This window comes from Homarus americanus, unplaced genomic scaffold, assembly GCF_018991925.1.
Source record: "Homarus americanus isolate GMGI-L3 unplaced genomic scaffold, GMGI_Hamer_2.0 scaffold7626, whole genome shotgun sequence".
In the NCBI taxonomy this organism is placed as follows: Eukaryota; Metazoa; Arthropoda; class Malacostraca; order Decapoda; family Nephropidae; genus Homarus; species Homarus americanus.
Window position 1 is genome coordinate 6,678,996 of NW_024718273.1, and position 22,723 is coordinate 6,701,718.

At 39.7% G+C, this 22,723-nt stretch overlaps 1 protein-coding gene across 2 annotated transcripts in view; it reads right to left on the reverse strand.

Moving 5' to 3' along the window:
- LOC121859408 (myosin heavy chain, muscle-like) overlaps positions 1–19,644 on the reverse strand; it is a 48,031-nt gene extending 28,387 nt beyond the window's left edge. Inside the window, exons 1-10 of one of the 2 annotated variants that reach the window (XM_042356197.1) lie at positions 19,557–19,644; positions 17,861–18,424; positions 17,420–17,447; positions 16,981–17,080; positions 15,552–15,641; positions 10,343–10,505; positions 10,086–10,189; positions 9,191–9,328; positions 8,732–9,001; positions 8,358–8,528 (exon numbers count right to left, since the gene is read on the reverse strand). In XM_042356197.1, the coding sequence (XP_042212131.1) occupies positions 8,358–8,528; positions 8,732–9,001; positions 9,191–9,328; positions 10,086–10,189; positions 10,343–10,505; positions 15,552–15,641; positions 16,981–17,080; positions 17,420–17,447; positions 17,861–18,368 (1,572 nt within the window). In that variant the 5' untranslated portion in view covers positions 18,369–18,424; positions 19,557–19,644. Of the gene's footprint in view, positions 1–8,357; positions 8,529–8,731; positions 9,002–9,190; positions 9,329–10,085; positions 10,190–10,342; positions 10,506–15,551; positions 15,642–16,980; positions 17,081–17,419; positions 17,448–17,860; positions 18,425–19,556 lie in introns of those variants that run through there. The other variant, XM_042356198.1, reaches the window with a different exon arrangement.
- Positions 19,645–22,723: the final 3,079 nt, after the last annotated feature.

The following is a 22,723-nucleotide window of genomic DNA, read 5'->3' on the forward strand; positions in this document are numbered from 1 at the left end:
TGATGTATGGTGTTATACATAGTGATGATGGATGGTGTTATATGTAGTGATGATGGGTGGTGTTATATACAGTATAGTGATGGATGGTGTTATATGTAGTGATGATGGATGGTGTTGTATGTAGTGATGATGGATGATGTTATATGTAGTCATGATGGATGATGTTATATGTAGTAATGATGGATGGTGTTATATGTAGTGATGATGGATGGTGTTATATGTAGTGATGATGGATGGTGTTATATGTAGTGATTGTGGATGATGTTATATGTAGTGATGATGGATGGTGTTATATGTAGTGATGATGGATGGTGATATAGGTAGTGATGATGGATGATGTTATATGTAGGGATAATGGATGGTGTTATATGTAGTGATGATGGATGGTGTTATATGTAGTGATGATGGATGATGTTATATGTAGTGATGATGGATGGTGTTATATGTCGTGATGATGGATGGTGTTATATGTAGTGATGATGGATCATATTATATGTAGTGATGATGGATGGTGTTATATGTAGTGATGATGGATGGTATTATATGTAGTGATGATGGATGATGTTATATATAGTGATGATGGAGAGTGTTATATATAGTAGGGTGTGTCATACGGAGGCGAATTTTTTTTTGAGTTTGAAAAATCGGCCCATGGTATTAATGATGTAGTTCTATGTGCAGAATCATGTGATATCTTCAGATTTGAAAAGTTTTCTTTTTGTGCTAGGTAAATTTTGACGAAATCTTATGAAAATTCCAGTATTCCACCCTTTTACCAACACCACTAAATATATTTAAAGTAAAATAAAATATATCAGGTTATTCATTAGGATGAAAATGATCCAGAGCAGTGAAACGAATGATCTTGACACATTTATTAAATTATATTCCTTTAGAAAACAAAATCATCCAAATACAAAACCGGTTTACTACTACGACCAGTGTTGCTGCACACCATAGAGAGACATGTCTTTCTTGCTTCTGTTTCTCATCACCTCCCAACTGACCACCACCTGAACTCCGGATGCCTTCCCTCCTCTCCTGGCTGTACCGCGTGACTGCTGGCCTCGCTCACTTGCTGTACACAAGCAGCTCTATACTCTGGGTGTGCAGGAGCCAGGCAGGGACATCCTGGGGTTGTCCAGGAGCTCTGACTTGAACAGTGGTGAGGCTGCAGGTGGGGGGCTCACTGCCAGCCTGGATGTTATCCAGATCTATGAGATCAGTGAGGGTCTTGGCACCTAGATTGACTTCAGGAGCCTTCCTGACCCTGAAGGAATCGTCACCAACTGATTAGTCACTTCTTAGATCTCTCATAAGTCTCATATCAAAGATCTTTTTGACTGCCACTCTCTTCTCTCCTCCTCATCATACTGCAGAGCATTGTCTGCAAGAACTGCCTCCAGATTAGGCATACCCAGGGAAGATCTCACAGTCTACTCCACAATCTGAACAACCTTCCTTGGCTGACTCCTCAGGAGCTCAAAGCTGGAAGAAACATGCCCTCAGACTTCGGAGAACAATGAAGCTTGACAGTGTTGAACCAATTTGGCAAGTAGAACACTTTCACAATGAATTGGACAATAAGTCTCAGGTTGTGACTGGTTTCCTTTCAGTTTATGATGAGCATTAAATTCTGCAGAACCTGAGCCGTTGTGAGCCACCTAGAATGTGAGACTGGACCTATCTGCAGGTAAGCAAGTCTATCGAGCGCGGCCCAGTTTGATGGCACTGCAAATCATGTAACCATAGTGCTGAATTGGCAGTACTCAGGTCGTCATGTTAGTAATATGCAAGCTCAGAGTGGAGGCCAACTAATTTTTTCCAAGCTCAGATTTATTTCTAACTCAGTGGCAGGAGTCAGCATCTTGCCAAGAGGACCAGACCATCTGTTGTTTGAAGAAGTCTTGCCATCAGCTCCTGGATCAGATGTCTGAGTGGCAACTCTTGGTGTGGAGGTCACAAACAATCCAGACCAACTTCTCCCAATCTTCCACTCTATCCACTGTATGACCCCCTTGCCACCCCTGTGTTCGTGTTGGTGCTGTCCTCTCCAATGGCCTGCAGGGTCTGGTCTACGTTCCTCTCTCTGAGCCAGTTCACAATGTTATCTGCCACTATCTCAGCTGGTTTCCTGATGTCATCTTTCTCTGGGTGAAATACCACAAATACTTCCTCCTGGTTCACTGCAGCAGGGTAATTATCTCCTTCACCATGGCAGGGAACAACTTGTCAGAATCTCCAACTTTCATGAACACTTTAGTGTCATCCCTTCTCCCATCCAAAGAACAAACAATTGATTCCATTTCTCTTATCTCATATCAAACTCCTCTTCTAGGTTGCGACAAGTTTCTCCTGAGCTCTCCTTGCTTTGTTACATGATCTATCACCAGGTGAACATCATCAGGTGTTATCAAGCCACCGTCCCAATCCAGGCAGCTGTTGCTATCTCTACGGTTTCTCTGAGACCAGTGTGGTGTCGCATGCTGTAGAGCTATGCTCAGGATATCTTTCTATTTCAGATCTCTTATGCCTGGAAGGTTTTGGGATCATTATTTTTCGGGGTTAGGGACAAAGTCACCATTCTCTAGTCAGCACTCGGATCAGCCATGGGGAAGTCATTAAACTCTGGATGAGCTTAACTCCAATCATCGGCCTTTTTACCTCACCCTGGGCCTTCTCAAGTCTCTTTTTCCTCGGCAACTCTTCTCCTCTTCTGTCTCTCTGTCGTAGCCTCACAGCTCTCTTGGACTCCGGAATATCTTGGCTAGAAATCATGAGAGCCCTATACTTGATCTTCTCTCTCTGTTTGACAAATGCCAGTTCGATCTCACAGGAATCTTCAGTTCACGCTTACAAATACAGGAGATGTGGGCCTCAGTTTACAGTCACGATCACGCATCAAACTCCAGGACAGAGAACAATTGAGCACTTGCAAATAAATTATGTCAAATAACTGGTCAGTTAGCAGCAAGCTGTCCTTAACTGCAAGTTTTTCCTCTCCCAAGAGATATCTCTTGCCTTTTCCCAACTGGCTAGCAGTCTCCTCACTAATCTTCTTCTGACTTGTTATGACCCTGGAGGCTTGAACTGAAGCGTTAGCCAGAGTGTACTATGCCCAAGACAGCTTTGGTCATATCTGGCAATACTCTTTGTTTGTGTAAGTTCTTTGGTTCTTTTCACTGATTTGCACAATTAAAACACCGTATCTCAAAGCATCTCTCAATGGCAGGCAACTCCGACTTCAGGGCTCTCTCCCAGACCCAAAGGAATGGTGAGCTGAGATGGCTGGATTTTTGGTTCCTCGTCCTGACACAAGCAGCCATCGCAAATATTATCAACTTATAAATGCATCAAGATCTGAAACAGAAAAAATATTGTTAGTTGGGTTGTTAAAGAATGAAGTCAGAAAGCTGATGTTCACTATTTAATTGTAATGCACTAATGCAGCTGTACGTTAGATTTTCGATAAATTTCACGCTAAAAATTTACCTAGCAAGGTTGCAAAATATTGAAACTGAAATTATTTTACTACATTTATATACACTAAAATCTACCAAAAAAAAGTGATGGGCCAGTAGTTTTTGGCTGATCTTCCTCCTATGACACACCTAATATGTGGTGATGATGGATGGTGTTATATGTAGTGATTATGGATGATGTTATATGTAGTGATGATGGATGGTGTTATATGTAGTGATGATGGATGATGTTATATGTAGTGATGATGGCTGTCGTTATATGTAGTGATGGTGGGTGGTGTTATATATAGTGATGATGGATGGTGTTATATGTAGTGATGCTGGATGGTGTTTTATGTAGTGATGATGGATGTTGTTATATCAAGTGAAGATGGGTGGTGTTATATGTAGTGTGATGATGGATGGTGTTATATGTAGTGAAGATGGACGGTGTTATATGTAGTGATGTTGGATGGTTTTATATGTAGTGATGATGGATGGTGTTATATGTAGTGATGATGGATGATGTTATATGTAGTGATGATGGATGGTGTTATATGTAGTGATGATGGATGGTGTTATATGTAGTGATGATGGTTGGTGTTATATGTAGTGATGATGGGTGGTGTTATATGTAGTGATGTTGGATGGTGTTATATGTAGTGATGATGGATGGTGTTATATGTAGTGATGATGGATGGTGTTATATGTAGTGAAGATGGATGGTGTTATATGTAGTGATGTTGGATGGTGTTATATGTAGTGATGATGGATGATGTTATATGTAGTGATGATGGATGGTGTTATATGTAGTGAAGATGGATGGTGTTATATGTAGTGATGATGGATGATGTTATATGCAGTGATGATGGATGGTGTTATATGTAGTGAAGATGGATGGTGTTATATGTAGTAATGATGGATAGTGTTATATGTAGTGATGATGGATGGTGTTATATGTAGTGATGATGGATGGTGTTATATGTAGTGATGATGGATGGTGTTATATGTAGTGATGATGGATGGTGTTATGTGGTGATGATGGATGGTATTTATAACATAGTGATGAAGTGGATGGTGTTATATGTAGTGATGATGGATGGTGTTATATGCTGTGATGATGGATGGTGTTATACTTGCATGAGTGAAGATGGATGGTGTATATGTAGTGATGATGGATGGTGTTATATGTAGTGATGATGGGTGGTGTTATATGTAGTGATGGTGGATGGTGTTATATGTAGTGATGATGGATGGTGTTATATGTAGTGATGGTGGATGGTGTTATATGTAGTGATGGTGGGTGGTGTTATATGTAGTGATGATGGGTGGTGTTATATGTAGTGATGGTGGATGGTGTTATATGTAGTGATGATGGATGGTGTTATATGTATGAAGATGGATGGTGTTATATGTAGTGATGATGGATGGTGTTATATGTAGTGATGATGGATGGTGTTATATGTAGTGATGATGGATGGTGTTATATGTAGTGATGGTGGGTGGTGTTATATGTAGTGATGATGGATGGTGTTATATGTAGTGATGATGGATGGTGTTATATGTAGTAATCTCAAAAAAACTCCAACCAACCCTATAGGACACAGCCCAGAGGGAAACACCAAGAAAAGTAGTATTCCCTCCTATGATTTACAGCTATTTTGATCCTTGGGTTCTCTTTCATTATGGATTACTTTTCTCTGCATTTACCCTCCATCCGGTACAACACACAGAGGTTGAAAAGTCGTATCCCACCCCACGTATTATAGCTAATTTTATCCTTATGCTGTTTCTCAATACAGCTTACTTTTCTTTGATCTCTAACTTTTCTAGGCTGTCCATTCTAACAAGGTAGGAAGGCAGGTAGGTAGGTAGTCCATTCTAACGAGGGTTGCCAAACGTACGATATTTCACACGGTGGTCTAGCTAAAGAGCCGCCCGGAGGGCGGCGTTTCTGCTATCTATAAATATAAAACAAAGAAGTCTGTCTGTCTGTATGTCCTCAGGAGAATCTTGGAAACTACTTTACAGATCTGTAGTGATGATGGATGGTGTTATATGTAGTGATGATGGATGTTGTTATATGTAGTGATGATGGGTGGTGTTATATGTAGTGATGATGGATGGTGTTATATGTAGTGATGATGGGTGGTGTTATATGTAGTGATGATGGGTGGTGTTATATGTAGTGATGATGGATGTTGTTATATGTAGTGATGATGGGTGGTGTTATATGTAGTGATGATGGGTGGTGTTATATGTAGTAATGATCTATATCTATATAAAACAAAGAAGTCTGTCTGTTTGTCTGTGTGTCCGCACGAGAATCTCGGAAACTACTTTACCGATCTGTAGTGATGATGGATGGTGTTATATTATGTAGTGATGATGGATGGCGTTATATGTAGTGACGATGGATGATGCTATATATAGAATATGAAAAGTATCCCTCTGTTGTCATTGGCAACATGGATAAGAAATGTGAATAATACGGTGCAAAGAAGTACAAAGGAGAATCTGCTGGACTGTGCTGCTCTCATGGGAAAGTACGACTGCCAAATTTGGAAAAAACACCACAACCCTTGAAGACTCTAATGCTGGGAACAACACCAGAGTCAAAACACTTCTTGGAAATTGTACGGAAGTACAATTCATGCTTCCAGATGACATCCTTTGGAGCTACCAGAGTAGTTCGTGAGCACGGATACATGCAAAGTTCCTCCAAATCTACTTCATGGGATATCATGAAAAGCAGACTACTATCAGGTGTGGCAACATTCAAGGTGTCAGACATGACATTGTCCTATCTATCCAAGAAATGCTGCATGAGCGCAACACGTATATACAGTCATTTAAAAATGCCCTGGAAGACACGCCATCTGACGAGTACAAAGTAAGGATCAAAGCAGACACCTTAATGCACTATAGTGAGACAATGTGGAGCCTCCCGGAGGGTGGTGTCCTACCGTGGCCTAGCGAAAGAGCCGCCCGGAGGGCGGCGATTCCTCTGGTACATTAATAAAAACCGCAGAGAGTCACTCCTCTACTTTCTTTCAAGATCTTTTTTTCAAATTACTTCTCATAAGAATATAAGAACGGAGGAAACTGCAGCGGGCCTATTGGGCCATACTGGGCAGTCCCGTTTACTCCCAACCCCTATTTCTCATAAATCCATCCAACCTATGTTTGAAGCTATACAGTGTATTCGAGTTGATGATGATGTTTGGTTCCACTCGTCCACTACTCTATTTCCAAACCAATGTTTACCTATTTAGCGCCTAAATCTAAATTTCTCTAATTTAAAACCATTGTTTCAAGTTCGCTCCTGGTTGGACAGTTTGAGTACCTTTGTAATGTCCGCTTTGTTTAGCCCTGATTTCCATTTATACACCTCTATCATATCGCCCCTCACTCTACGTCGCTCGAGGGGGTGCAAATTAAGAAGTCTTAGCCTATTTCTATACTCAAGGTTCCTAAATGCCCGGGATTAGTCTTGTCATTCTCCTCTGAATTCTTTCTAGGGTTTCTATATCCATTCTGTAGTACGGTGACCAGAATTGAACTGCATAATCCAAGTGAGGTCTCAGAAGCACAATATATAGTTTTAGGATGACCTCACAAGTCTTGTAACTAACACTCCTTTGTATGAAACAGGTACTTTATTGGCCTTGTTTCGAGCAAATACACATTGTTTACTTGGCTTAAGATTCCTACTTACTGTACAGGGTATCATTACTTCTAAATCTTTCTCATAGTCGGATTTCTCTATAACATCGTTGTTCATCTGGCATCTGGTTTCTCTGTTTACATCTCCTAGACTAAGTACTCTACATTTGACCAAATTGAATTTCATCTGCCATTTTTCAGACCATCCGAATTTTTTTTTTAAATCTTCCTATAGTTCTGCGGAGTCCTCATCTATTTTAGTGTCATCAGCAAATTTACTTATGTTGTTGTCTACGACGATAACTATGTCGTTTATATATATATATATATATATATATATATATATATATATATATATATATATATATATATATATATATATATATATATATATATATATATATATATATATATATATATATATATATATTATATATATATATTATATATATATATATATAATAAATAATAATGGTCCAAGTTCCGAGCCTTGGGGTACTCCACTAGTGACGTTACTCCAATCGGATTTTTTTGTGCAGTTAATGCTCACTCGCTGTTTCCTGTCCTGTAACCACGCCCTAATCCATTTTAGAATATCTCCTCCAGTGCCATGAGTCTCCACTTTTCTTAATAATCTTTCGCGGGGGACTCTCTACTCTAAGCCTCATGACATTTCCTACCATCTTGCTAAAACTACGTATTTATTAGTTGTAGTTGAACATACAGTATGTTTCCTTCTCAAGCCACCTTCCTGTGGGGCTTAACTGAGATTTTTCAGTTATCATGGACATTCCCTTATTCGATAGCACTTATTGAATATGTCTGCCATTTCCCTCTTTCTCTTAACCGGGTATGTTAAGAATGTACTATTAATTTTCATATATTATTTTTTCTCATTCCATATTCTATTAATTATTTTAATGAAAAAAAAAACACCATCCTCTATATTAAAATTGTATTATAATTTTGGGTACCGGAGAGATCTATCACTCCTTGTTTTTATTTCAAAATACTGTACCTATAACCGTTGGCCTTCCAGACTTCATCCTCATAATGGTGTGTACACTTCCTTTATATATCATCTACACCTGAGCTTTTAATAAAAAAAATATAACAATATTTCATTCAGTAATTTTATATAATATCAACCAACCATTTTTAGTACGTTTTCAGGTAAAAATAAAAGATTAGGAATAATTATATGACAAGGTTGTTTCTTATTACAGTTACCTTTTCAAAGAGCTCGATGCAGGCCTGCAGATCCATACCGAAGTCTACGAAGACCCAGTTGATGCCTTCCCTCTTGTATTCCTCCTGCTCCAGCACAAACATGTGATGGTTGAAGAACTGTTGCAGCTTCTCGTTACAGAAGTTGATGCAGATCTGTTCAAACCCATTATGCTATGTGGAAAAGACAAGGACATAAAATGTTCCTTTGTGGAAACCAAGTTTAAGCACAGTTTGTATTCTGAAAAGGTCAGTACAAATCTTGGTAAATATTGGTAAGAACAATTAAAAATTTTCTTAAGAGTTAATTAGTCGAAAATAATATATTTTATGAAATATGAGGACTGCAGACAATAATTTTCAATTCAATTCCTTACGTCGAATATCTCGAAGCCAGCTATGTCGAGTACACCAATGAAAGTGGCCCTCTTTAAACCGGTCTCAAGAATCTTGTTACATTTTGTAACTAACCACTTGAACACGCGGTCGAATAAACCCTTCGCAAGAGCTCCGACGGAATAACTGCACTGACTCAAGTTCATGCCTTTTGCTACGAACTCTGCACCGACCTTGATCTTGGGTTTGGCAATGTTCCTGTACAGGTCGGTACCGTCAGCACCCAATAGTTTTCCAACAATATTACCAACCTATAGAAAAAAAGAAAAAGAAGGTGTAATGAAGACATAAGTAAACCAACTCTACTTTTTATGACAAATCCAATGATCTTGCTGATATTGGGTGGTCGGAGAACATTTAAATCTGATGTATCATTTAAGTACGTAGCTTATGTCACCCATTGTTGCATGATTTCACGATTACTAAATTTTATTTTTCACCTCAGTACCGTCGGGTTCAGCCTGCTCCTCACGACCTCTCTGTTTAAACTTCATGTTACCGAAGTGCATGACAGCGGCGGTGATCTTATACACATCCTCAACTTCCTGCCTGGCAAAGCCCAGTATGTCGAATGCATCCTGGATTGGCGAGAAAATCGACGCATATTGGACCATCATCATGAACAATGCAACTAAGGAGACAGAAAAATGCTACCTCACGAGAGTGTGTATAGGAAAACGGTGATTTCATTTTCAATTTATATAAAAGAATATTGATCTCCAAGGAAAAACAGACATAAGAATTCAACACCAATTTAGAGAAAGGAATATTACTTAGTAAATATTTTTAATGATATGGGAAGGCGTTTGATTGATTTTCGATATTGAAATAGATAAAAAGAAGATGAAACTTAATTGAGAATGAATTTTTCACTTCCTAAACCCGAGACAGGCACCAGTTATAAAGTTTTAAGAAAAATTAAAATATAGAGATGATGATGAAATACTTATACTAACATCGCTATTATTCACGTGAACCCTAAATTTAAAGCATATAATTCCAACAGAAAATATAACCTAGAAATAGTAGAGGAGGAGGAAGGTTAGAGGAACTGTGGAAATTAAAAAAAATATATATATTAGTTTATATACTTCTTTAAAACAGCTCATGTGAAGTAAACTAGGTTTAAATAGTGGTCACGAAACAAGTTGAGATACTTAACGCGTTGCAAAGGGATGAGGGTAAGTTTATTGGCAAAAGAAACTGTTAACAGTAATAAAATCTCTTATCTATAATAAATCAATGTTTGACTCATGTTATGGGTAGGATGTTGTTAATAGTCTTGGTAATACATCGATATCTCTGCCTTCGTAAAATTCCAACAGGTACACTCACGTGACAGAACTGCATGTCCTCGCCGTCATCAATGGAAGGCACAGTGACCTTGCCCTGGGACACGTAGTGATAGTCGTAAATATCATCACTCAGGCAGCACAGAGCTGTAAAGAAATACATATCAAAGAATAAAGATTATTTTAACTCCGTAATAATTGTGTATTTGAGGTAGGTCATTCACATACTTTCCAGCTTCTAGTAATAATACCAATGTCGTTCTATTTTATAGGTCCATATATAACAGATGAAATACTTACGCTTGATCTCCTTAATCTGGTCGGACATCATCTCGTAGAAGATATGGTAGGATCGCTCGGCGGGCTGCTGAGAGATGACACGAGCCTTCTCCAGCAGGTAGACCTCAATATCAGCACCGGACAGCTTGCCATTGGGTTGGAAGTGGATACGGATGAACTTACCCTGTGGAAGAGGATTGCTAGATGGTCATAGATCAATTCACAGATATACCTAGAGCAAAACAAATACCTTTAATCAGAATTTTAGGTAAGGATAGTTTGACAAGCTTATTCTATGTAAAAGAGGCTGCTAATTAAAACAAAAAAGTTTTATTGACCCCACGTAAGACAAAATTGCCATTTTGGCCACTTTTCGGCGATATTGTACCATGTTTGGCTAAATTATCATTGTCCGTGTTTGGACGTTTTGATGATGTACATATATGTTTAAAGGACATTGATTCACATAAATATAAGTTGTTTATACAATAATTAAAGTATAAGTGACCAATATTGACCAATTCTGGCAAGTTTTCGACCAACATTGGCCAAATGTGCAATTCCATGGTAAGAACAGATTGCACATATCACAGTCATTTTATACAATACACTACATAAAATGGTATGGGATATTTACTATGTGTGTGTAAAATCTGGCCAATCTGGCCACATTTGATAAACTCTCAGTTTCTAGTACTAATGTGTGTGTTTTCGTTGCAAATGGATAATGGTATAAAGATGGCTTTGCAGAGTGTGCTGCATGTGAGCGGTGATACAGAACATGATGGTAATGTAGTTACTCCATTTACTGAACAGACATGGAGAAGAGCTGGGGATATAACTCAAGTCAGAAAACATTATCAGAAGATATCAAATACCATGCTGTATGTGAATCCCTTAACTTTGAAGCTGGACCACTTCCTCATTATGGCTTTCATAGTGGTTGCAACAGTAAATTTGCGGCTTATCAGATACTGTCGAAGGAAAAGAAAATTTGTTCTTATGATATTGTTGAAAAAAGATCTATGGTGGGGAGACCACCAGAGACAACTGTTTCAACTACTGGAGTGTTGGTGAAAAATTTGTATTTTCTGTAACGGTCCGGACCGCAAGCTTTGAAACACTCTCCATGTGAGGCTATGCAGCACAGGACAGTATTATGAATACTGCAAAGCAATTGTAAGACATTAACTTCCTTCGTGAATATGGACATATTGAATTCATAGCTAAGGAAGTTAAATACCATAAAGCATGCAGAGCAAGGAGTATTTCTAAGGGTGCCAAGGCTCAAGGAAAACGAAAATGTGCAACAGTTGCCTCATCGTCAGGGCATATCAAGACAACAACAACAATGACAACACTTCCAATTTCTGTGAGCAAGAGAAGCAAGAGAAGTCTTGAAATACTAAATCCAGAACTAGAACCAGTAAGAAAAAGACATATGGTATCAAACTTTTCCTTTGATATACAAACAATAGACAAGCCTGTAAACTACAAGGCCTGTCTTGCCAGAGATGAAGCATGGACAATATTTTGCAAAACGAACATACACCAATGTGGTCTTGCTTGAACGCTACAATAACCAAAGATGATTTTCCAGCTCAGAGGAAAGGGTACTTGGCAAACATCGGTGCCCTTCCTACACGGCATGATGTAGTTAATGAAACATTGAAACGAAACGTGACCCTTGCTGAAGAGTGTAAGGAACATTGCATTGCAATAACCTATGACCTGGTTATAGCCAAGCTAGTTTCCCAGTTGTAAGACACTGTGCAACCTAAGTATGACAATATCTTTATTTGTTTCGGGGCTTTCCATATTATGTTCCGCTCTCTATCAGCAGTAGAGTAACTCGTAAATGGTTCAGGTGCGGCACACATTTTAATAGAAAGTGGTGCTCTCACTAGGGTTCCCTCATTACTTTTCTGGCAGGAAAACACTATAATCAGTCAAGAAGATTGCACAATGCACATGCTCCTTGCAACTGCAACATGGAACAAGCATATGGGCTTGTTCTTGCAACTGGATGAGGTATACGATAGCTATGAATATTTGGTTGAAGCCCTGAAGACTGTCAAGAATCACCATCCCCTGAGAGGACGAAAGATTTGGAAGAGACAGGTGAGTACATAACATTCATGATCACCAATGAAAGTTTCTGCGATGATACCAGAGCTGGCAAACATGGTGTTAAATCCACAGTTCTGGATGAACTACATTTACTTGATTGATATATACAAGTTGTTCAGAAGAGCTGTACGAACAAATGATATGGACCTTTTCATCTTCTTGCTTGGGAAAATGATTAACATTGTCTTTGCTGCATACCTCCACAATTATTCAACTACATGTGCTTGTACTATCTGAGACTCATGAACATGGGATACCACCCATCCTGGCATTAGGCAACAACTTGAACGAGGTGGTTTATCTGTGAGATTGTCATCCAATTCCTTTGTCAGACAACCCGTGGATCAAGCACTAGAGAGTACAATCAATGCAGATGCATCTTCACGACAAACAGGAATCACCGCTTCCCATCAAATTCAAGGAACAACCAGACGCTGGACAGTTACTAGATCAGCCAGAAGCGTCATAGTGAGGCAACTGTTTGAAAAAACATCATTAAAGAAGAAGAAGAATCCAAGCCATGAACTAAGAAAGTCAAAGATGAGTAAATTTCAAAGACACTTGGAAGACATTTAAAAATGATTGAGACAACTATGAATCCTTTTGTTGAGTCCCTGCTTGAGGACATCACTCTGTATTGCCTAGCAGATGATAAGAAAATGCTAGATGAAGTGAAAGAGGACAAGCTAAATCTCTTTGTTTTTTGAAACAAGTGGAAAAATGAGTTCTTCCAAGAATGCTTAAAGGATCCTACAAGGTTTGAAACACCACCCCAGAGATGAATTGTGATAAACTTTGCCAGTGCTGCTATCATGAGCAAAGTACGAGGTAAAGATGAAAAGGATGTTGTGCTGAAGACAACACGGGACTTGCTAAGCAGATTAGTCTATCCTGCTTATACCAGAAAGATTGCGCTTGAAAAGGTGTCTCCTTTTCCACTTACCCCAGTTCCCCTCTCTTTGGCCAGTATGTATGGCACGATGAAAGAGACACCAAAATACAAACTCTCCAAACACCTTGCAGATTTCTTTACACACACAAAGCCAACAACAGTTAATACAGTTCGTTATGATGCCATGTTTATAATCCAGTCACCTTCCTATGACTTGCCTCTCATTTTTGGAAATGCATCGGAACTGGTCCTGAAAATCATATGTAGTGCAAAGGCACGTAAAGTACACGTTGTATGTGACAGTTATGTGAAAAACATAAAGAATGTTCAGCAATAGGCAAAACGTGAAAATGATGGATCATTTCACATAACTGGCGCAGATCATTTACGTCCTAAAGATTTCAGATATGCCTTGAGATCACCAAATTTTAAGACATCACTTATTAAGTTTTTCATGGAGGAATGGAAAGAAAACAAATATGCAGATATCATAAAGCAAAAGACATTTGTTGTTGCACATGAGCAGCAACGTCTTCAGTATACAGAAACTCTATCAGGAAATATCGAACATAGTCAGACACCAGAGTACGAATGCTCACACGTGAAAGCCGATACACGGCTGGTGTACCATCTCAGTTTCTTGTCAAAAAGTAATACCAGGACAAAATGTTGTTGTCCGTGCAACAGACACTGACATCATGGTCATCCTTCTGTATCATGCCAGACAGCTCGGGACGAATGTGTGGATGGATCTTTGACATAGAAGCTATGCCCATATCACTGGACTAGCAAACCACCTTGGTCCACTTCTCTACAAAGCATTGCCTGACTACCATGCTCTTGAAGGCCTTGGCAGTCTTGAAGAGAAAACCACCTTTGTTGATGGCGACAGCCTTATAGAAAGACTCATGTGTTCACTCTACGATCAAGGAGCATTATCATCCCGGAATGAGGCCAGGCTGAAATTTTTTCTACAGAAATACAAACCGACCGATCCAGATAGTACACTGGAGACATAAAGGGAATTGATGCAGGTATGCTTCCACCCTGCAAAGATGTTCTGGTGCAAAAACTGGCACGGTGCAACAACGTGACATATCTCTGGAAGCATGCGCATGTAAGATATCCACTAGAGAACATTGAACCCGCAGATCATGGCCGGGAAGAGGTTAATGGAGTTTTTCTACCACTCTGGTCTACTGGCAGTCAGAGGCCATCTGTGCTTTCTGACACCATAGAATCAGAAGATGTTGCAGATGGATATGGAGATGATGATGACGAAGACAATGATAGTATTACTGATGCTGATTCAGAAGATGATGACAGTGATGATGATGGAGATGAAAATTACGATGCTTACGTTTCAAAATCATCATATGATTACCGTTATAGACTCTGCTTTTCATAGAGTGTAACTGAACTCCCTGATGTTTGAATATTTGTTAATTCAAAATGTATGATTTGCTTAGTGCTTACTGCACCGTACAGTATATAAGTTATGCACTATATCTGGTTAAATTAACATTAATAAGAACAAAAAGCCCTTTTGTGTTTTATGTCGATATTTGGCATTATAATTTTGATTTCCATACATTTTTACATGTTGTTTACGTCGAGTACAATTTTATTAATAATCCTATGGAAAAAATGGTTTTGACCAAAAGCTGACCAAATCTGACCAAATTTTGGCCACATTAATCAGGCTATTATTCCTTGGCCACAAAATAGTAGTGCAAAATATTCAGGAGCTCATTAGATACAATATCATAACACCATTCCACCCTTTCAATAATCTCTGATTTTGGCCAGACTTGGATAGAAAGTGGCCAAAATAGCTGTTTTGTCTTACATGGGGTCAATAAGTCTGTTTTTTTTTATCAACACCTTTTTGTACATAGAGTAAGCTTGTCAAACCGTAATTACCTAAAATTCTGATTAAAGTCCTCTATCTCTTAGACTAGACTACAACATCCACGAAAGAGGAACTAGTACCAAGTTTAAAGAGATCTCGAGTCAAATTACATAGTTAATATATCAAGAAAAAATTCAATCGTTAACACGTTCGCTTAGACAAATATTGTTTAGTTCAACTTATGAAGACTAGTCACCAAAGGCCGATTATAAACATTTTGAACTTTTCCCAGGGAGTGAGATATCCACCGTTGTGTCTCTAGGTGTGAGGTATTTTCATAAAAATTATATGCTTACGAAACGGGAGGAGTTGTCGTTACGGGTGGTCTTGGCGTTACCGAAGGCCTCCAGTACAGGGTTGGTCTGGATGATCTGGTCCTCGAGGTTCTGTGGAGAACAAGAGATATGTTAATATAACGTCATCTTGAGTGTGAGTAATAAGGTAATTATAGCCATTTGAAGGCGAGTTATGCTGAAGTTAAAGAGAATACTAAGCTAATTGTGCTCGAAAAAAAAATGGTCAACAAATATGCATGTAAGTGGAGCTTAGCTTGGTGTCAATTAGTACAACGTTTTTTTTTTTTTTTGGTGGGGGGGTATACAGTAGCCCACCCAGGTATAGGTCATCGACCCAATGGGCCTGAAGGGGGGAATAAAGTAAAAATTAAAATTGGAGGAGAAAAAGAGTATGTTAATCTACACCACGAAGATGCCGGAAAACCAGCTTTTTGAAGCGAGAGAGAATGTAAGAGGAAGTAAACACAAAAGAAGGCAGAGCATTTCACAGTTTGGCTGTGTGGGGAAAGAAAGAACTACCATAACGTGTTATTCTAGAGCGACCGACATTCACACAGAAACGGTGGGCACCACACCAAAGATGAGTGTTACGAACCCACTCCTTTGCCGGCGGTACACAGAATGCCAAATCCACCGAACATTGCCCTTTAAAGTACCTTTAAAAGAGAGAGAGAGTGCAGCAACATTGCGGCGAAGAGAAAGGGAAGAGAGATTATTGACGAAAGGAGGAGAGTTAGTAAGACAAAAAACCTTTGATTTCACTCTACCTAAAAGTAACAGTTGGGCAGAAGAAGAGCCACCCCAGATATGAGAGCAGTAATCCAGGATGGGACGAATAAATCCCTTATAAACATGAAACAACTGCTCAGGAGTGAAGAAGCTACGGCATTTGTACAGCATTCCCAGCTTTCGGGAGGCAGCTTAAGCAATGTTGTGGATGTGTGGCTTCCATGAAATATTGGAATAAATGGTGAGGCCTAGTATAATCTACTGTAGAATTTGGCAGAATGATTGCGTCCTGAAATGTGATTGGTAAATACTGTGCTTTTTTACTATTGAATTTGCTCAAATTTCTACCTCCCCATTCGGAGATGCTGCACAGATCCGCATTGAAAGAAGAAACGATATCAGCTCTAGAAACAGATCTAGTTTGAGAATTAGGAGGAAGGGAAAAATGAGAAGAGTGAAGAGTAGAATCATCAGCGTAGGAATGGATAGAATTAGTCGTAGTGTGAAGTAAATCATTAACAAAAAGGAGGGAGAGGGTAGGTGACAGGAGAGATTCCTCGACAACAACTGGCATCGATCGGTTATAACCAAACAGTAAAAAGATACATACATAAATTTTCAATTATTTTTATATGATAAACCAATATAAAGTCTATGATTTGTATACCGAATATTTAAATTTAGAAAACAAAAATCTTACGGGTTTTTCTGCCTCGCCCTTCTTGGCGGTGGCACCGACGTTAGCAAAGTAGGAGAGTACCTTCTTGGTGTTCTCTGTCTTACCAGCACCAGACTCACCGCTGTAGTGGTAAAGACATCTATATTGCCAAGAGGAAATAACAATAATACTATGTTAATATGGGGATATGTGGATGGATGTCAGGTGAAAATCCTAAGGGCCACTTGACAATGAAGATATACATTAGGTTGTTATAGATAAAATCTCACACATGACAAGTACTTAAAGGAACTTAAATACAACAAAATAGGAACATTAACCCGGAATAACACAAGTAATCATATTTTGGTGTAAGGAAGCTTGTACTGATATTGTGTACTTAAGGTTTGTGAAGTCAACCAAACTGTTTGTCGTAAGTCATTATAATCTGAACTATCAATAGAAAATTAAGTAAACTTACGTGATGAGCATCGATTGATTTTCGGAAACTGAAAGAGAAACAATAAAATGTAAATGCATTTTTAAATTCTGCCCCTTCAGTGCCTTAATCCATTCATGTAAACTTATAAATTGTTCATTGAGAATATGTCAAGATTTTGTTTTTGCTCAGTGCAGGAACACCGACAATGGCATAGTCAAGTAACAGTCTCCATACGATCATAAATGAGATAGTGAACTGGCGAGACGTTGGAAGAATTCTAGTACACGCTTGTTTAGACATGACATTTGAAAATACATATTACTCGATTATTTAGCAAAACAAAATAACTAACCAGATTAATGCCCATGATTTGGTTTCACTTACAAATAAGATTCAGGTTACACAGTATGTTAAAGTGAAAGCAATTGTATAATTGGATCATCACTTTCTCTGTGAACTACACATACCAAAGATACTCACGCTGCAACATATCCATATAGGCACCGTCGGCGATAGCGAAGAGGTGAGGAGGCACTTCATTACGCCTCTTACCCTGGTAGATCTTGACCGTACGGTTGGTGTAGATGGGGTACCGCTTGTAGGGGTTGATGGCGATACAGAAGAGACCGGAGTAGGTGTAGATGAGCCTGTTGACGTAACGGGTCTTCAAGTTGTACAGGACTGAAGGGTCGTTAAGGAAGGTCAAGTTGGACATATCTTCGCATTTTTCGTACTTGGGAGGGTTGACCTGCTGCACGAGGTCTTTCTTCCAGTTCTTGGTCTCACCGCCGGCACAAACGGTGACAAGGTCGCCTTTGGTGCAGTTAATCTCACCCTCGACGAAGCCTACCTTAGGATCAGGGACCCAGCAGGACTTCTTGGAGTCATAAGGTTTGGTGGCATCCTTCATCTTCATCTCCATAGAGATGAACAAGAACTCGGTGGGGTCAGGGTCGGGACCTGTGCTCTTCGTAACGTGGCCGGGCATATTGGTGGTGGGTACAAAAACTTTCGATATGAGGATAACCGCGGTTAGGGCTTTTCCTGAAAAGCAATGACTTTTCATATAAAGGGAACAAATACAGTATATCCCCGAGCACCCGCTGGCATAAATTAAATTCAGTTGATATCTGAACAGGCAACTTTATAAAAAATCTGTAAGACGGGCGTTAGGTAGGAGGCTTAACATTTCTTTGTCCTGACCAACAAATTCTTTGAAATGAAGGCAGCAGGAACATCATCATTAGATTGCAGGTGTATTAATCATGGATAATATAAAAAAATAATAATAATGTAATAATAATAATAATAATAATAGTACCATTATCATGAATAAAATACTGTTGACGAACTTCGGTAACTGCATCATATATATCTTTTCAAAACACTGTTTAAATTAGTAAAAGCACGATACACAGTGAAGAAAATAATGTTTGCCTCTTAACAAGTAGATTGTATTTAGATATTTAATCGAAACATAGGCATAGTGATTTTATAAAAATTATGTTAGACAATATGACACAACGGTTGAAGGATTTTGACAACCCTACCGAGACAACAGGAGTCACAGTGTTCATTCTGAAATTCATTGACCCTTCCCCAGTAAAGACAGTATTTTGAGCGACTGAACAAAATTGAATCACTTGAAAATTTTTTACACAATATAATACTGCTTGTTGGAGAATCAATAACCAGCAGATGAACGTTTTTAGAATACACTAAAGTCTTCGAAAGTGTGTTATTGATAACCACTGTTACTGTATTTCACAGACTTAAACAATTGTTGCAACACATCATTAAATTTGAAGTGGTGTTATAATTTAGGATAAAAGATGAGGTGGTAAAAATTTCAACAAAACCTGAATAACAGCATAGATCCCGAAACCAATCATCCATGTTAATAAGAAATTATGTATCCCTTAAAAGAGGGAAGCATCACCCACGTGTAAGAAGTTTTCAACATAATGCACAGTTTCTTCCACAACATCAAAGTTCTTCTGATTCCTCAAACCCGGCCACTAATTTAACCATCACAACGCCTTATTATCTTTGTGATTAGTCATACGGTCATTTAATCACAGGTGCTTATCCTGATGACCGTGTGATTGTATAGAAGGATTAGCCTATAGGACAGTACATAATTCACTACACATACAACTCTCTCCACGCAACTCACACGAACACGACCCTCTCACAGCACCCCACCACTAGACAAGTGAAGAGAGGCTGCTCAGGTGGGTCCCAAGGTAACTTACACCAACAAGGTAAGGCGTAAGTAGAACAGTAGAAGTCACCATGGCCTTAGACTAAAAATACATTACGGCGGCCACTGGGAACAGCGGAATGTCAGGACGCAGCTTGTGTGAGAGGGCTCGTACTCTGATCACCTCTCGCCGCGCCCTGGGACTGTATATGTCTCACTCTGTTTTTATTTTTTATCCCTATTTTTCGTTATAACGAAACATATACTGTGTGGAACTACGCATAATTCAGGATAGCCTATTGTTTCCGTGACTTTCCACACCATTTACGATTCTTGCTTCTTTTGCTGCACGACATACGTCGTAGTGCACTAATATCTAGTGTGGTTACTTTGTACTGAAGCGTTTGCTTACATATCTTCTATATCATATATATATATATATATATATATATATATATATATATATATATATATATATATATATATATATATATATATATATATATATATATATATATATATATATATATATATATATATATATTAGGGTGGTCCAAAACTATATGGTAAAAAATATAAGTAGTAATATATTGCCTCCACAAGCCTTAAAATTGTCCATTTGGTTCATAGATAAGGTCTGTAAAATTTTATCCATATTCATTAACATTTAGAGGTCAATCCATTTTGCATATTATACTTGTAGTGTAGGACTGAATTTTCTTGTCCGCATGATACAGTCTTAATATACACAACACATTATATTGGGTATATTTCAATGTATATAGCCTAGTTGCCTATTTGGAAAGGGCAAAGAGTCAAGTATTGAGTCATAGGGACTGACAATGACAGGTTGAAACAGGAAACACAGACAAGGGTTACCATTAATCAGATGAAGTTACTTATTTCATTTATATCTCATCAGTTCTACAATTATTTCATTATCAATCTAAATAGTATATTATGCTGAATAAAGACAATGTGTTTATAATGTGTTTATCTAGCCCCGAAAAATCCTTATTACGTACTAAATGGAAAAAAAGAGGACATTGGATTGACCTCTAAATATGCTTTAAATGATCCAATTTTTTTCTGGGATGCATTTTGTACCTAATGGACAAAAATAAACCTTGTGGAGAAAACGTATACAAATATGTGATATTTTGGACCACCCTAATATATATATATATATATATATATATATATATATATATATATATATATATATATATATATATATATATATATATATATATATATATATATATATATATATATATATATATATATATATAAAGAGTAGTTCCTTTATGTATTTTAGTTCAATATCCAAGCTCTGGTGGTGTCTAGCAAATCCTCCTCTCTATGTACTCAAGTATAAGGGCTATCGAGGTTCCGTGACTCTGTGGCTGCCTTTAGTTACGGGGATATCTGTAGGAATGAGGAAGTGTCTATGACATACACCCGTCAACCTTGCCTTTATAATGGCTGACAGCAGTTTCTCTGGGAATACTGAAGCCCTTGTACCATACCCGGAAAGTCTCTACACTCGACTGCTTGATATATTGTTCGGCTTGGCGAGTGTACGGATGGTGAGGGTGGTGGGGTGAGAATAATAGATGGAGGGCTGAGTGGTTAGGGTAGTGGACAGAGGGCTGGGTGGTTAGGGTCGTGGGTGATGAGGATTGAGGGTGTTATCGGTCGTGGGTAGAGGGCTGGGTGTTGAGGGTCGGGGGTAGAGGGCTGGGTGGTGAGGGTCGTGGGTATAGGGCTCGGGGGTGCAGGTCGTGGGTAGAGGGCTGGGTTGTGAGTAGAGGGCTGGGTGTTGAGGGCCGGGTGGAGGCTGGGTTTGAGGGTCGCGGGTAGAGGGCTGGGTGGTGGGGGTCGGGTCGAGGGCTGGGTGTTAAGGGTCGTGTAGAGGGCTGGGTGTTGAGGGTCGTGGGTAGAGGGCTGGGTGTTGAGGGTCGGGGTAGAGGGCTGGGTGGTGAGGGTCGTGGGTATAGGGCCTGGGGGGTGCAGGTCCAGAGGGCTGGGAGTAGAGGGCTGGGTGTTGAGGGCCGTGGGTGGAGCACTGGGTTTGAGGGTCGCGGGTAGAGGGCTGGGTGGTGGGGGTCGGGTCGAGGGCTGGGTGTTGAGGGTCGTGTAGAGGGCTGGGTGTTGAGGGTGGGTAGAGGGCTGTGTTGAGGGTCGTGTGTAGAGGGCTGGGTGTTGAGGGTCGTGTAGAGGACTGGGTGTTGAGGGCCGTGGGTGGAGCGCTGGGTTTTGAGGGTCGCAGGTAGAGGGCTGGGTGTTGAGGGTCGTGTGTAGAGGGCTGGGTGTTGAGGGTCGTGGGTAGAGGGCTGGGTGTTAAGGGTCGTATGTAGAGAGCTCAGGGTCGTTCAGGAAGGAGGCAGGGATCACCTGCCACCCTTCCTCGTGTTATTTTCAGCGCGTCGTTTGTCTGGTGACAATGGTCTCGTGTTCACCTGTGACGCCACTCCCGCCACGTGTGTGTCTGCCCCCACAAAAATTGGCTTGTACTCATTTGTTTATATACAATTGGAGACCAAACCTACCAGATCTCACTGCTGTCCGGAGCTGGCAAGATTATCGCCCGAGTCCTCCTAAGCAGACTTCTTCCAAAGACGAAAAACTTCCTCCCAGAATATCAATGTGGTTTTAGACCATCACGTGGCACCATTGACATGATCTTTGCTGTCCGTCAGATACAGGAAAAATGCAGATAACAGAGTCGTTACCTGAACATGGCCTTCATCGACCTAACCAAGATCTTTGACTCGGTCAACGGGAAGCCCTTTGGTGGACCCTCAGCCGTTTCGACTGCACACCAAAATTCATCGCCATTATGAGGCAACTGCACGATGGCATGAACGGCAGTGTCCCGCACAATGGCACCCAGTCTGACTTCTTCCCCCCTCTGGTTCAGCCACACCTCCACCATCCATCCACATTAACGGCACTATCCTCTCTAATGTTACCTACTTTCCAGAGCGCACCCAACCTTCATAGTGAGCGGACGTGCTACGCGTCTCTCCCTGCTCAGTTCAAATTGCTGACCGTTACGACTGTCTGCCTTGTTTTTCGCGTTGGGTCCGTTCTGACTGCTTTATCATGTAGTTGTACATGGATATCATTATTCTTGT